The 14,339-nt window shown below is 39.6% G+C and overlaps 1 protein-coding gene across 2 annotated transcripts in view; it reads right to left on the minus strand.

The window, feature by feature from the left end:
• Positions 1-14,339, minus strand: part of LOC126484528 (muskelin) — a 171,605-nt gene that overhangs the window by 16,495 nt on the left and 140,771 nt on the right. For both annotated transcript variants that reach the window (XM_050108077.1, XM_050108076.1), the window contains exons 10-13: positions 4,791-4,988; positions 4,367-4,446; positions 4,146-4,257; positions 3,910-4,049 (exon numbers count right to left, since the gene is read on the minus strand). In XM_050108077.1, the coding sequence (XP_049964034.1) occupies positions 3,910-4,049; positions 4,146-4,257; positions 4,367-4,446; positions 4,791-4,988 (530 nt within the window). The remainder of the gene's footprint in view (positions 1-3,909; positions 4,050-4,145; positions 4,258-4,366; positions 4,447-4,790; positions 4,989-14,339) is intronic.

A 14,339-nucleotide genomic window follows, 5' to 3' on the forward strand; every position in this document is an offset into this window, starting at 1 on the left:
TAATAGTTTTCTATTATGCTTCTGAAGAGGATGAATGTAATTTAATTCTAAGGGCAAAAAGACATATTTATGTGATGAAATTACAAATGAACAATTTTCAGACTTTTTTTCCTTTACTTTTACTGTAAAACCTTTTATCTTGCCAAATTTCCTTCTAGCCAATTGGTTTTGATGAGTGAGTTTGTGAGTATCAAAATATGTGTCATAAATGGTTGTATCTTTTGACTGCATTGACTTAGAACCTTAAATTTTTTACACTGCTAAAGGACCATAGATCCTAGTAAGTGTTACAAATTTCAACTCGGATTCCATTGGGAGATTTGTACCACATAAACCAAGTGAATTACCCCAAATACCCAATGGGAGGGTGGAAGGGGGGGGGGGGGGGCAATATTGCCAGATTTAAAAGAAGACAAAATTTCCAAAATTGGCAATGATTTAAAGATGCTTGAAACTCAGCCTGGGCTAGTTTCCACACACACACACACACACACACACACACACACACACACACACACACACACACAAACGCTGTCTTGAAATCTGGCAGAAAATCCAAATAGATTCTGGCGATACATAAAGTATACCAGCAAGACACAATCAACAATTACATTTTTGCATGATCTTCTGCATATACTCTTATGCATCTTATTTTGGTTTCAGAAAACATCGTTCTTGTGCAATGCAGCTAGCTCTTTATTCCCACGAAGTAATGGCCGCTATCGACAGGGGATCTCAAGTTGATTCCGTATTTCTAGATTTCCGGAAAGCTTTTGATACCGTTCCTCACAAGCAACTTCTAATCAAGCTGCGGGCCTATGGGGTATCTTCTCAGTTGTGCGACTGGATTCGTGATTTCCTGTCAGGAAGGTCGCAGTTTGTAGTAATAGATGGCAAATCATAGAGTAAAACTGAAGTGATATCAGGTGTTCCCCAGGGAAGCGTTCTGGGACCTCTGCTGTTCCTGATCTATATAAATGACCTGGGTGACAATCTGAGCAGTTCTCTTAGGTTGTTCGCAGAAGATGCTGTAATTTACCGTCCAGTAAGGTCATCCGAAGACCAGTATCAGTTGCAAAGCGATTTAGAAAAGATTGCTGTATGGTGTGGCAGGTGGCAGTTGACACTAAATAACGAAAAGTGTGAGGTGATCCACATGAGATCCAAAAGAAATCCGTTGGAATTCGATTACTCGATAAATAGTACAATTCTCAACTAAGTACCTGGGTGTTAAAATTACGAACAACTTCAGCTGGAAAGACCACACAGATAATACTGTGGGGAAGGCGAGCCAAAGGTTGTGTTTCATTGGCAGGACACTTAGAAGATGCAACAAGTCCACTAAAGAGACAGCTTACACTACACTCGTTCGTCCTCTGTTAGAATATTGCTGCGCGGTGTGGGATCCTTGCCAGGTGGGATTGACGGAGGACATCGAAAGGGTGCAAAAAAGGGCAGCTCGTTTTGTATTATCATGTAATAGGGGAGAGAGTGTGGCAGATAGGATACGTGAGTTGGGATGGAAGTCATTAAAGCAAAGACTTTTTCGTCGCGGCAAGATCTATTTACGAAATTTCAGTCACCAACTTTCTCTTCAGAATGCGAAAATATTTTGTTGAGCCCAACCTACATAGGTAGGAATGAACATCAAAATAAAATAAGAGAAATCAGAGCTCGAACAGAAAGGTTTAGGTGTTCGTTTTTCCCGCGCGCTGTTCGGGAGTGGAATGGTAGAGAGATAGTATGATTGTGGTTCGATGAACCCTCTGCCAAGCACTTAAATGTAAATTGCAGAGTATTCATGTAGATGTAGTTAGGAAACAGCTTCTGTGGCTTACTTATTTGTGAAAACATTTCGAATTGCATAAAGGATTTTTCTCTAATGCCAACATTTCCTCTATTTTCTTTCTGTCTATTATAAGAACTGATCTCTTGTGGCATGCATAATTATGAACATGCTCAGGTTTATTGACTAGAATTTGATAGTCTGCGTGGTAGCATTGATAATTTTTTTGTTGTTTTCATTACCAAATATTGTGTTTGTTATGTTTCAATTTCATTTCTGCAATTCAGTTACAACGGATTTTCTGTAGTATTGATATACAGGGTGTTTATAAATGAATATCGGGATTTTAACACTTTACAGTATTTATTACATTAAACTCACACTCATAAATGATATGTCAAATAAAAGAGCAACTCAAACAGTTGCGTTTGGAACCAATACGGATGCGCAGCATGCAATGTTTCCACCACAATCCGCTACACAGCGGTAGTAGCGAAGATGGTGACTCGTGAACAGAAAGCATTTTGTGTTTTGCAGTTTGCAAAGATCGAATCTGTAGTTACTGTGCAACGTGCATTCTGGCTGAAGTTTGGTTGTGATCCTCCAAGTGATAAGAACATTCGTAGATGGTATCATCAATTTGTAGATACCGGCTGCCTTCGTAAAGGGTAGAGCACAGGACGACCAAGAGTTAGATAAGAGCCTGCTGGGCGAGTGAGATAGTTGTTCACTTGTAGCCCAAAGAAATCAGTCCGGAAGGCTAGCCATGAATTACAAGTTCCCATGTTGATTGTTTGGAAAGTTTTAAGAAAACACGTACAAATATGTCGTTATTGTTTACAGTTATTACAGGCTCTGAATTACAAGTTCCCGTGTCAACTGTTTGGAAAGTTTTAAGTAAACGCATAGAAACATGTTGTTACTGATTACAGTTATTACAGGCTCTAAAGCCAGCAGACCATGGATTATGTGCCAACTTCACAAATGAAATGTTGTTTCATGACAATGAAGATTTTCTGGATCATGTTGTCTTCAGTGATGAATCGATCTTTCACCTTAGTGGACACGTTAACACTCACAATGCACACATCTGGGGCTCAGAAAAGCCTCAAGAGGTGGTACAAGTGCAAAGTGACTGTTTTTTGTGCCATATCCCAGCGGAAGGTTTATGGGTCTTTCTTTTTTGGTGAACCAACTGTAACTGGCACATCTTACCTTGATACACTAGAGCAATGGCTCTTCCCTCAGTTGGAAGAGGATGTGCCAGAGAACTTCATTTTCCAGCAAGATAGTGCGCCACCTCATTGGCATAGCACAGTACACGATTGGTTGAACTTCACTGTACCCAAGCACTGGATAGGCCGCAAGGGGCCCAATGACAGGGTTTGCTTTGCATGGCCTCCACGTTCACCTGACCCAACGCCATGCGATTTTTTCCTTTGGGGCTTCACCAAGGATCGTGTGTACATGCCTACGCTACCAGCAGACCTCCCTGAATTAAGAAACTGGACTGAAGCAGTTGTTGCTACAATCACTGAAGACACACTTATCAATGTTTGGGAAGAACTCGGTTATAGACTTGATGTGTGCTGTGTGACAAATGGTGCTCACATTGAACATTTATAAGGTTCCTGGTAAAACTGTTTGAGTTGCTCTTTCATTTGACGTATCATTTATAACTGTAAGTTTAATATAATAAATATTATAAAGCGTTAAAAACCCGATATTCATTTATTAACACCCTGTGCTGCTTTTATGGAAATCCTATTTGGCTATTTTCATGTCTCCTTCCACTTTATGGGTGTTCTTATTAGAAAAATCACTAAAGTTGAAAGATGTTTATAAATATAATTTAATTTCAGAGCAGAGATGGAAAATGCATAAAACATTTGGTATAAATATACATTTCAGTTTTGGCTGGAAAAGTTTAGATAGCAAAAACTTAATTATTATGATGCGATCTACTTTCAAATTACCCAGCAAATAGCAACAGTCACTTGACTTACTATATACATCACACCTATTTTTCTTTTTCCTTGCATTTCATCTGAAAGCAATTGTTTGAAATTATAAACTTTTCTGTTGTTTTACACTCCCCCAAAGATTGTGTAATTTCTTTGTACCTGTGCTTCCTGATGAGAAGTTTGCACTTCTGCAATAACTGAGAATGAGTAGGGCGGCACAACTGGAGCTTCCAGAAGTCATCAAGTCTCAGTTTAGGTAAGCATGCTCTTCCTGGATTGCCCCCAAAAAGATAATGAATCTACAACAAATATGAAATGTGACAGCACTGGCTAATAAGCAGCTTATGTTTTCAGTATCAAGAAATTAATTTCAGTGACACACAATTTTAAATTACCTTATTGACATGATCATAAACTAACTGGTGAGCAAACCTAGGACAGGGCTCTAAATGCTGCATTTTATTCCAATAGCTTTCCCCTGTATTCTCATTTCGATATATGCAGGACCTAGAATTAATTCAACAGCTTTTCTGTAAACACAATACACAACACCTACAAACAGTCTTTATAAATATCAAAATATCGATTTTCTTAAACTTTACTATGATACACTCACCATTTATTCTGATGAATATAATAAACCCAAAAAGAATTTTGCACATTATCATCTCTCTTCTCTTTATCTTTGCTGAGCCCCTGAAAAGAGACTGTGTGAGTACTAATGAACTATTCCAAATGCTGCACACTGTTTTCTCCATAGCCTTCATTATTTAGGTTACTTTCATAAATGTTTTAACATTGTCTTTACAACATATTGTGGTTTCATGTGAAATATGAAGATCAACAACAGTACATTAGCACAAGCATCTGAACACTGAAGTTGTAGTCAACACTGTGACTACCTATTAAATTAAACACATCTCTTTAATTGAAATCATATTACTTCTAGCATCTCAAGAAAATCATACTTCATGCATTATTATGAAAACAATGGTACAGTGAACATATTCAATTTTAGTAATATTCCCAACGTCACTCACCGATAACACATAAATTTCATTTAATTCAGGATCTATCGTTGCACGTTGTGTGAAACCAGCAGCTGGTATGTTGGATGCTTCCTTTTTTGTGCCTTCACTTATAATGTTAACTTCATGAGTGTCAACATTGTATGTGAAGAAATCGTTCAAATACTCTTTGCTTCTCTGGCCAGCAAATATAAATAGCTGACGGTAACTCTGTAAAGAAATTATCCCAGAGCAAAGTAAGTAATACTTCCATCAACACAAAATATAGCAACACTAATTACAACTGAAAGTACGCAAAGAGTTTTCATTTTTACAAACAGCAAATACAGGGCAAGTCTGACTTCTTGTACTCCTGCAACTTTGTCCAACATACTTAACTTCATTGACTACTTCACAAACCATCTCATCCTGGTTCCTTCTCCCAATTATCTCACTGTCACCACCTTATTCCCCACAATCCACAACTTCTCTGAACTACTTAGGTGCAAATATTCTATGAACACAGCCTTTGATCTTGCAACTGGTATGAAAATATGCTATATTTACAGGGGGCGTTTGAAAAGTCCGTGCAAAGACCGAGAGATGGCACCACCGGCACGTATCGAGGTCATGTTTCGTTAGTAGCATCTTTGGAAAGAAAGCACACCAAGTTTCAGCCACACTGGTCTATTTCTTTGTGTTTGGCATTCGTGTGAATCAAGGAAGTTGAGTGACTGTTAAAAATGGACGAAAAAGAATTTCGTGTGGTCATTAAACATTACTTTATGAAAGGCAAAACACCTCAGGAGACTAAAGAGAAGTTTGATAAACATTACGGTGACTCTGCACCTTCGAGTAGAACAGTTTATAAGTGGTTTCAAAATTTTCGGAGTGGCCATATGGGCACAAGTGATGCTGAACGTTCTGGACACCCTGTGGAGGTTACAACTTCAGAAATCATTGATAAAACCCATGATATGGTGACGGATGACAGAAGAGTTAAGGTGTGTGAGATTGCTAGTGCTGTGGGCATCTCAAATGAATGGGTACATAATATTTTGCATAAACATTTGGACATGAGAAAGCTGTCTGCAAGACAGGTTCTGTGATTGCCCATGCTTGACCAAAAACAGAATAATGTGAAGTGTTGCAACGATGGTTTGTAGCTGTTCAGGAAGAATACGCAGGACTTAAAGCTTTGTTTCGTTACTGTGGATGAAACATGGATACATTACTATACTCCTGAGACCAAACAACAATCTAAACAATGGGTTACCAAGGGAGAATATGCACCGAAAAGCGAAGACCATTCCTTTGGCTGAAAAGGTTATGGCAACTGTCTTTTGGGATTCGCAAGGGATGATCCTCATCGACTATCTGGAAAAGGGTAAAACTATTACAGGTGCATATTATTCATAATTATTGGACCGTTTGAAAACCGAGCTGCAAGAAAAATGCCGGCAATTGGACCACTGAAAAGTCCTCTTCCATCATGACAATGCACCCGCACACATCTCAGCAGTTGTGGTCACAAAATTAATGGAAATAGGATTCCAACTCGTTTCACATCCCCCCCCCCCTATTCTCCAGACTTGGCTCCCTCAGACAACTATTTGTTACCCAATTTGAAGAAATGGCTGGCGGGACAAAGATTTTATTCAAACGAGGAGGTGATTGCAGCAACTAATAACTATTCTGCAGACTTGGACAATTCCTATTATTCGGAAGGGATCAACAAATTAGAACAGCGTTGGACGAAGTGTAGAAGTCTAAAAGGAGACTATGTCGAAAATAAAAAAGGTTTACCCCAAACACGTAAGTAGTTTTTATTTTTGCACAGACTTTTCAAACACCCCTTGTAGGTACCTGCTTTGCCATATATATATATATATATATATATATATATATATATATATATATATATATATATATATATATATATATATATATATATAAATAGAAGGAAACATTCCACGTGGGAAAAATTATATATAAAAACAAAGATGAGGTGACTTACCGAACAAAAGCGCTGGCAGGTCGATAGACACACAAACATACACACAAAATTCAAGCTTTCGCAACAAACTGTTGCCTCATCAGGAAAGAGGGAAGGAGAGGGAAAGACGAAAAGATGTGGGTTTTAAGGGAGAGGGTAAGGAGTCATTCCAATCCCGGGAGCGGAAAGACTTACCTTAGGGGGAAAAAAGGACGGGTATACACTCGCACACACACACATATCCATCCACACATATACAGACACAAGCAGACATATTTAAAGACAAAGAGTTTGTCTTTAAATATGTCTGCTTGTGTCTGTATATGTGTGGATGGATATGTGTGTGTGTGTGTGTGTGTGTGTGTGTGTGTGTGTGTGTGTGTGTGTGCGCGCGCGCGCGAGTGTATACCCGTCCTTTTTTCCCCCTAAGGTAAGTCTTTCCGCTCCCGGGATTGGAATGACTCCTTACCCTCTCCCTTAAAACCCACATCCTTTCGTCTTTCCCTCTCCTTCCCTTTCCTGATGAGGCAACAGTTTGTTGTGAAAGCTTGAATTTTGTGTGTATGTTTGTGTTTGTTTGTGTGTCTGTCGACCTGCCAGCACTTTCATTTGGTAAGTCACTATATCTTTGTTTTTAGATATATTTTTCCTACGTGGAATGTTTCCCTCTATTATAACCATATATATATATATATTTAGCATAATAGCCATTCCCGTTGAAACTTTATTTGCACAGATTGCTGTTCCCTTTTCATGTATGTTGGCAAGGCAGGTTTGGCTGCAAATGATGCATTCCTGTTTCCTGGGCCCAGAACAAAGGTGTGTGCCATTACTAGTCGCGTCATGGAGGTTCAAGTTAAGTAGTTGTTGCATGCATGCCGTGGTGGAGTGTCACCATTTATATAGAACCCATTTCTTAGATCCATTTGGTTAATTGAGAGAGCCCAGGAGGTTAAAGCCGGTTTGCCAAGCCTGACATTCTTCCTCATTATACCTCTGTAACTGGCTTTCTAGTACTCCTCCTCAGTGCATTAAGTTTAAGACCTTTTACTTATCAATATGAACTCTCCCCCCTCCCCCCCCCCCCCCCCCCCGCCCCACCAAAAAAAAAAAAAAATCTTTTGGCACTTCTGCACCAGCTTTTTGCTTCTCATTTCATAACTTTTGCCTGGTTTGAGTGCCTATGGACCTGCTCTTGAAGTATGTATCTATTTCTGAGCATAAAATAAGTAATGTTTAAAGAAAAACTGTTGTCTGTGCTTGCTGAGCTCAAGAACAAAAAATGCAGGAAATGTAATATGCAGGTAAGTACCACTACAGCAAATATGTTGCAGGTGTGAGTCACTAATATATTTTGTCAGTTATTATAATTTTTAAAGTCTTTGCTCACATAAAGAAATAATAATATTATATACCATAAAGAAATATATATTCCCAAAGGTCAATTTCCATCATTGTACATGAATGCATACGACACTTAAAATGCAGTGCTATAAAAATAAATTGTGGCAGAAAAGTGTGCAAAGTTTCAGAGTCAAACATGTGTATATTAGTTTGAACAGGGTAGTAATGCAAGAACACACTTACATGAAACACAACACTTTTCAAAACATTTTCAATCATTTACTTGTGTACATGTGCCAACATGGTCCCCCACCTCTCCACCACCACCACCACCACCACCACCACCACCACCGCCGCCGCCGCCGCCGCCGCCGCCGCCGCCGCCACCAATATGAGTCAGTAAAACTAAAGAAATTCTTGACGAATTTGAGAACACAAGGGTCCAATTAGCCACTTAAAATTATTGGCTAAAACTGCTAGTAAGGTAGCTTTTGGAAAGGTACAAACCGATTCATAGAAGTCCTGAAGTTTACTGGGAAGGGTTTTCTGCAGAAGGGTCTCAGTGAACAACTACAACCAGCTTGTACATGTCAAGAAGCCAATAGCTCGAGTTCATCACATCAAAGTTGCCAAACCGGTTACTTAATAGTTTCGGATGTAAAGGGATAACGTTATTAGAGAAATATGGAACCAGCTGGACAGTACCATGATGAAAGAAGGGCACTGCTAAGTTGGTCGCAGCCAACGAAAAGGCTGCACATTCAGCGACTTTGCAACACTATGGTGACAACACGACACTTGTGCCAATGAGTGACACAGCCTGCAGAAGTATTGCAACCCAGTTACGACAGTTTGGAGGTCACTGCCACATTCTGAACAGTTCAGTATTGCACACTAGCCATGGTAAACATCAGAAATTGGCATAGAGAAGCAATATTTAAGAATGCTCAAAATAGCCCGTTGTCATCAAGCAACTGGATAGTGACATGACGTCGAACCTGTGCTACTCTGTGCCAGTAACATGTATGCTTCTGCCACAACCGGGGCCAGAACCCCAGCCTGCTGCCTAAGCCTCTGAGTGCCACCGGCAGCTCCATGCTATTTCACCATCCTGAGAGAACCAGGGTCCAGTCACCTCTGCCCTCACTGTGACACCACCAGAAGGTCTCTACACTGTGAGCCCTGGAGTGTGGCACAGCCTGATGTCCCTGTGGTCACTGCCGCCAACCATACTCACTACGGCCATGAAACATGAACTTGGCAATGCAGCATCAGCTGCCCAGCAGTGGAATGCACATTCAGCAACTAGAGGCAGTCACCTCTGGGGAGACGCTGTCATATTCTCCATGCCGCTCACTAGTGTTTGTAATCAAGCCTCAATAAAGAAGTCATTGTAACCATCTTGGGGCCTGCTGCAGCTGCCCAAAATCCTCCTTCAGCGGAGAATTCTAGCCCATATTTGATCCTCTACAGCATGGATGTCCTACACAACAATACGAGTAAGTGCTAAATTCAAAGTTTTGTTTGAACCAGTGCAGTTGTTTTGCTGTCCTTCCTTCACCTTGTCATTGTTTGGGTGTACTAATACTTTGGTTAGTAGACAGTAGACAATATGGAGAAGCAAGTTTCAGGTCAGGACACTATTCAGCAGTTAATAAATCAAGAGGCTCAGTTACAGGTTGAGTTAGACGCAACTAAAGGAGGAAAGGAGGGATGGATGCTTCCTAGTACACCTATCATGGATATCAACACTGCAGCATTGCTTACACCACTTTCAGGTAAATCAGGAGAGGATATCTTTGCCTTTTTCCATAATTTGGACACAGCCACTAGGCTGGAAAACTGGAGTAACGAGCAACTGTAAAGTGTAGCCAGACTAAAACTAGGAAGGGATGATAGGACACACATGATGTGCCATGAAAAGTTAATGGAAAGACGGTTGTTTGAGATCTTCAGGGAAGGGTTGGTAGACAGACATTGGACCAAGAACACATATAAATACTACTGAGAGCAATTTAACAGTGTGTTTCAAAACCATGGGGGAATTGGCACAGAATTTTGTGGGCCATATGCACAAAATTAATGTCAATACATATGAGCTCCCAGAAGATTATAAAGCTAATGAAGCCATCCTGCAGGAGGCTGAGCAGAGCACACTTGACACATTGTTACAGGGGTTACAGCCAGGGATCTCTCTGAAGGTTCAGATGGAATTTCCAGTCTAAACTAAACAGTAGAAATAGCATTGGTGCAGCTGAAACTGATGTGGTCACCAAACTGTAGGAGAAGAAGGTGATATTAAATACAGAGGTTAAATGTTTCAGACGTTGGCAAATGAGGAATAATAGACATGATTGCAGATAATGGCAGTGCCAAATTTGCAGACGGTTTTAACAGTCTGAGCAGAATTCCAGGGACAGAAATTCACAGAGGTGGCCTTGTGTCCTCTTTACAATGCTCCCAGGAGTTAATACAAGTGTGAAATCAGTGGCGCACTTTTTTCTGACTGGTTACATAAAAGAAAAGCTGTGTAAATTTTTATTAGGTACCGGATCACAGGTATCTGTGTCAAGTAATTGTATACTTGGTAAAGCAAAATTAAATCTGCCTTGGAGGGCATTAACCCTTAGTTCTCACTTTTTTGTTTTTGCTACAAGTTGAGTGGTAATCAGCATTCCCACTTCTAGCTTGTGCTGCCATCTCTGTTATAGTGTACTAACTGTGTAGTTTCTCAACTGGCGCACAGAAGCTGTTGTATGCCTACATCTTAAGTCAATCAATACTGACGCGCCATTTCTCTGTGAAATGGAGCCATTATTTTGACTGTAACAGTTTTTTTTTGTATTCTGTGCTTTTCTTTTGTTTGTGAAGTGATTTGGGTTATATTTTTCTACTTTGGTTTTTACCAAGGAGCTTTAACTGACAATCATAGAAATATTGTGAGGTAAGTTGGTGAGAACTATTTGTACCACTGAATTGTGTGCGATGTGCAAGTTGTGTGGCTGTGAAATTGGCATCTTGTTTACTGTATGTTTTTCATTGTTTAGAATGCCTAGACTGATGCCAGAAGAGATTCTAAGAATTCTGCACGCCTTACCAGAGGATGTAGAGGGCTCAGATTTCGATATTTACTCCAATTCTGATTAATACAACCATTCACCAAATACTTCACAGATTTTGAACAAAATTTGTGATAACATTATTGTACCAAGTCATGATGATGATTTCAATTTGACAATGGAAGCGGGTGAAATTGGAAAAATGTCTTCTTGTCATGCCAGTGAATCTAACTCAGCTTCAATAAGAGCTGCTTCAACATTTTCGCCCAATGCTAATACATGGAGTGAGGATGTTCCCTATTTAGGAAACCTTCTACTGAAATTAGAAGAAAGCCCAGAGATTCAGTCTAATTTCTCAAAGTCTGATAATGAAATGTATTTCCAGTCTTTTCTTTCTTTTTTTACACAAGATCTGTTTTTACACATTTGCAATCAAGCAAACTTATAAACAAAACGAGAAAGATTGGTAGTGAAGTCAGGGTAGAAAACAAGTAAAGTAATTTCCAACTGACAGGACATAATCAAACCAGGGTTAAAATATTTTATGAGGAATGCTTATTTTGATGGGTACACATTAACTTCTACAACCCGGAAATTACTGGAGTAGTGATCCTTTCCTTGGTGTGCCTGCTCTCACATCAGTAATGACAAAACATCAATACAAAAATATTGTTGAGAATTTGCATTGCATTGCAATGACAAGTGGGATATGACAAGCTGCACAAATCCGACCTGTCATCAGTGCTGTAACAAAGAAGCTGTATGAAGCATACTAACCCGTTTTGGCAGTTGACAAATGTATGGTGGAATTCAAAGGACATTCAACACTAAAACAATATGTGCCAATGAAACCACTCAAGCACGGGTATAAAGTGTCTGCTTAGCTGATGCAACAACTGGGTACATTATAAACTTTGACATCTACACTGGAAAAAAAGACAAATATGATAGGCCTGATTTTTAATTGGGTGAAGACATTGTGCTTACCCTAACAAATTCAATGGTTGGAAGTGAAAGATTGGTGACGTTTGATACATATCTTACAATATTTTGAATAACTGAATTGCTAAAGTCTTGTGGACTTTAAGGTATTAGTACTGTTTGCTCAAACAGGAAGAATCTGCCAGACATGCTGAAAAAAATCCGAAACTTAGCAGAGGAGAATCTGAATTTGCTGTCACGTTATGTGCTGCAACAGTTGTGTGGCAGGATAGTAAACATGTGTGTATACTATCAAACTATTACAATCCCAAAAACACAACTGTTTTGTGAACAAATACAAATGGTAGAAGACGAAGTATTCTACACTTTGGCTGTGCCAGAGAACAATGAAATAATGGGAGGGGTTGATACATTTGATCAGCTGTGAGAACGCTTGTTCATTGAAGTGGTGGCACAGATTGTTTTTCTTTCCAGTAGATTTGGCAGTTGTCACATTGTGCAAAAGGTTCAAAAGACAGGAGCTGACCAACAAACTTTTTTGTTACATCTGGCAAGACAGTTCATCTGTGGCTTCTGGCAAGACAGTTCATCTGTGGCTTAAGTCTTTAGTGAAGAGGAAAGACTGTGCATTTCCAAACACTGAAAAGAGGCATGTCTGGAGTTCCAGATGAAGTTTGTCTGCAGAAAGTTGGGTCTCATTTGCCCACAAAAGATGCAACAAACACAAGATGCCATGAATGTAGCACGAAGAACAAAGAAGAGAGAACAAAAGTAATGTGTAGCAGCTATTGTGTGCCTTTCTGTATAGCACCATGCTTGTCTAAATTCCATGGCATGTCACCTTAGTGAAAGCAAAGGTTATCAGACAGTAATATATGAAAACATGTAATATTTAAGATATTTTTGTACTTACAAATAAACAATTTTTTTCAGATTCTTTAGGTGGGATCACTCCAGAGTTCAGTGGGAATAATAGTTCTCTCTCTCTCTCTCTCTCTCTCTCTCTCTCTCTGTCTGTCTTTCAATTTAGAGGCTAATCTCTGACTTTCAAGATTTAAGCTATGATTTTATGTGTAGTTTCTTAGGCCAATAAAGTGCTGGTATAAAGTCCACAACTTCTGCAAATAATCTGGTCATAAAGGGGTTAAGCAGTGGAGGTAGGGGCTATGTAGACACAGCCAGTTCAACAGTAATAGTTGTCTGAGCAGGGAAGGTAACTTCCAGTTTGATGTAGAAGTTCTTCCCATGGCTGTCAGTGGCTACGAAGTCAGTCTTGGCTTAGATTTATGGGTTGCACATTGCACCAAAGTTGACTTAGAATGGCGTATAGTAGAACTGGATGAAGCATCATTTCATTTGGCTCTAAGACCGGAATACAATTACTGCCACAAGATTTACCCCCACACCAGGTGTGACCACTTAAACTGTGTACAAGATCCCTTGAAGTCACCTCACAGTATATAATATTGAAAGGTACTGGGAAGTAAATCTAGGTTGATGTAGGAGGTGATCTGCTGGTGAAACCACTGTGCATTGTTGAACATTTACCTGAAAATGAAGAATTGGACTAGGGAAGTGTTTTGCATGGCATATTTTATCCTACGTATGGGAAACTGAAGGAAGCAAATTAGTGCCTGTCAGTATGGACAACTTCAGCCCTGAGGAGGTACAGGTATCAAATTGTATCCTTATAGCTAATTTACATGTACTAGATAGAGACAAGCTGGATAGGAATTTCATGTCAAATTACACAACAACAGGACAGTCTGTCAGCTTGATCGCAGTGAGAAATAAAGCAGCACATCTAGCAATAGAGGACAAGGAGGACATCAAAGACTTTTAGAAGAATACATTAGATTGTCTGTCCCTCCTGGTCCATTACCTGCCATGCCATTAGCCCAACATCAATTTCCAACTGGAAATAAAGCACCTGTTTATAAGAATTCATACCATGCTCTTCAAAGAAACCATATCATGTTCCTCGAAGCTCACAGAATATCATGGAAGGCATTAATAGATACAAGTAATAACCACTGGTCAACACCAGTTGTCACTGAACCAAAATAACACACCAGGTGGCAACAAAGCAAATCAGTTCTGTTGTGACTACCACTACTTATATCAAAAAACAGTGCCAGATGCCTATCCAATGCCAAAGATAGCTGAAACAATTAGACAATCTGGGCCAGTGTTGATATTCTGCAACTATGGACTTACAAAATGGATACCATCAATTAGAGG

This window comes from Schistocerca serialis, chromosome 6, assembly GCF_023864345.2.
Source record: "Schistocerca serialis cubense isolate TAMUIC-IGC-003099 chromosome 6, iqSchSeri2.2, whole genome shotgun sequence".
Classification (NCBI taxonomy): domain Eukaryota; kingdom Metazoa; phylum Arthropoda; class Insecta; order Orthoptera; family Acrididae; genus Schistocerca; species Schistocerca serialis.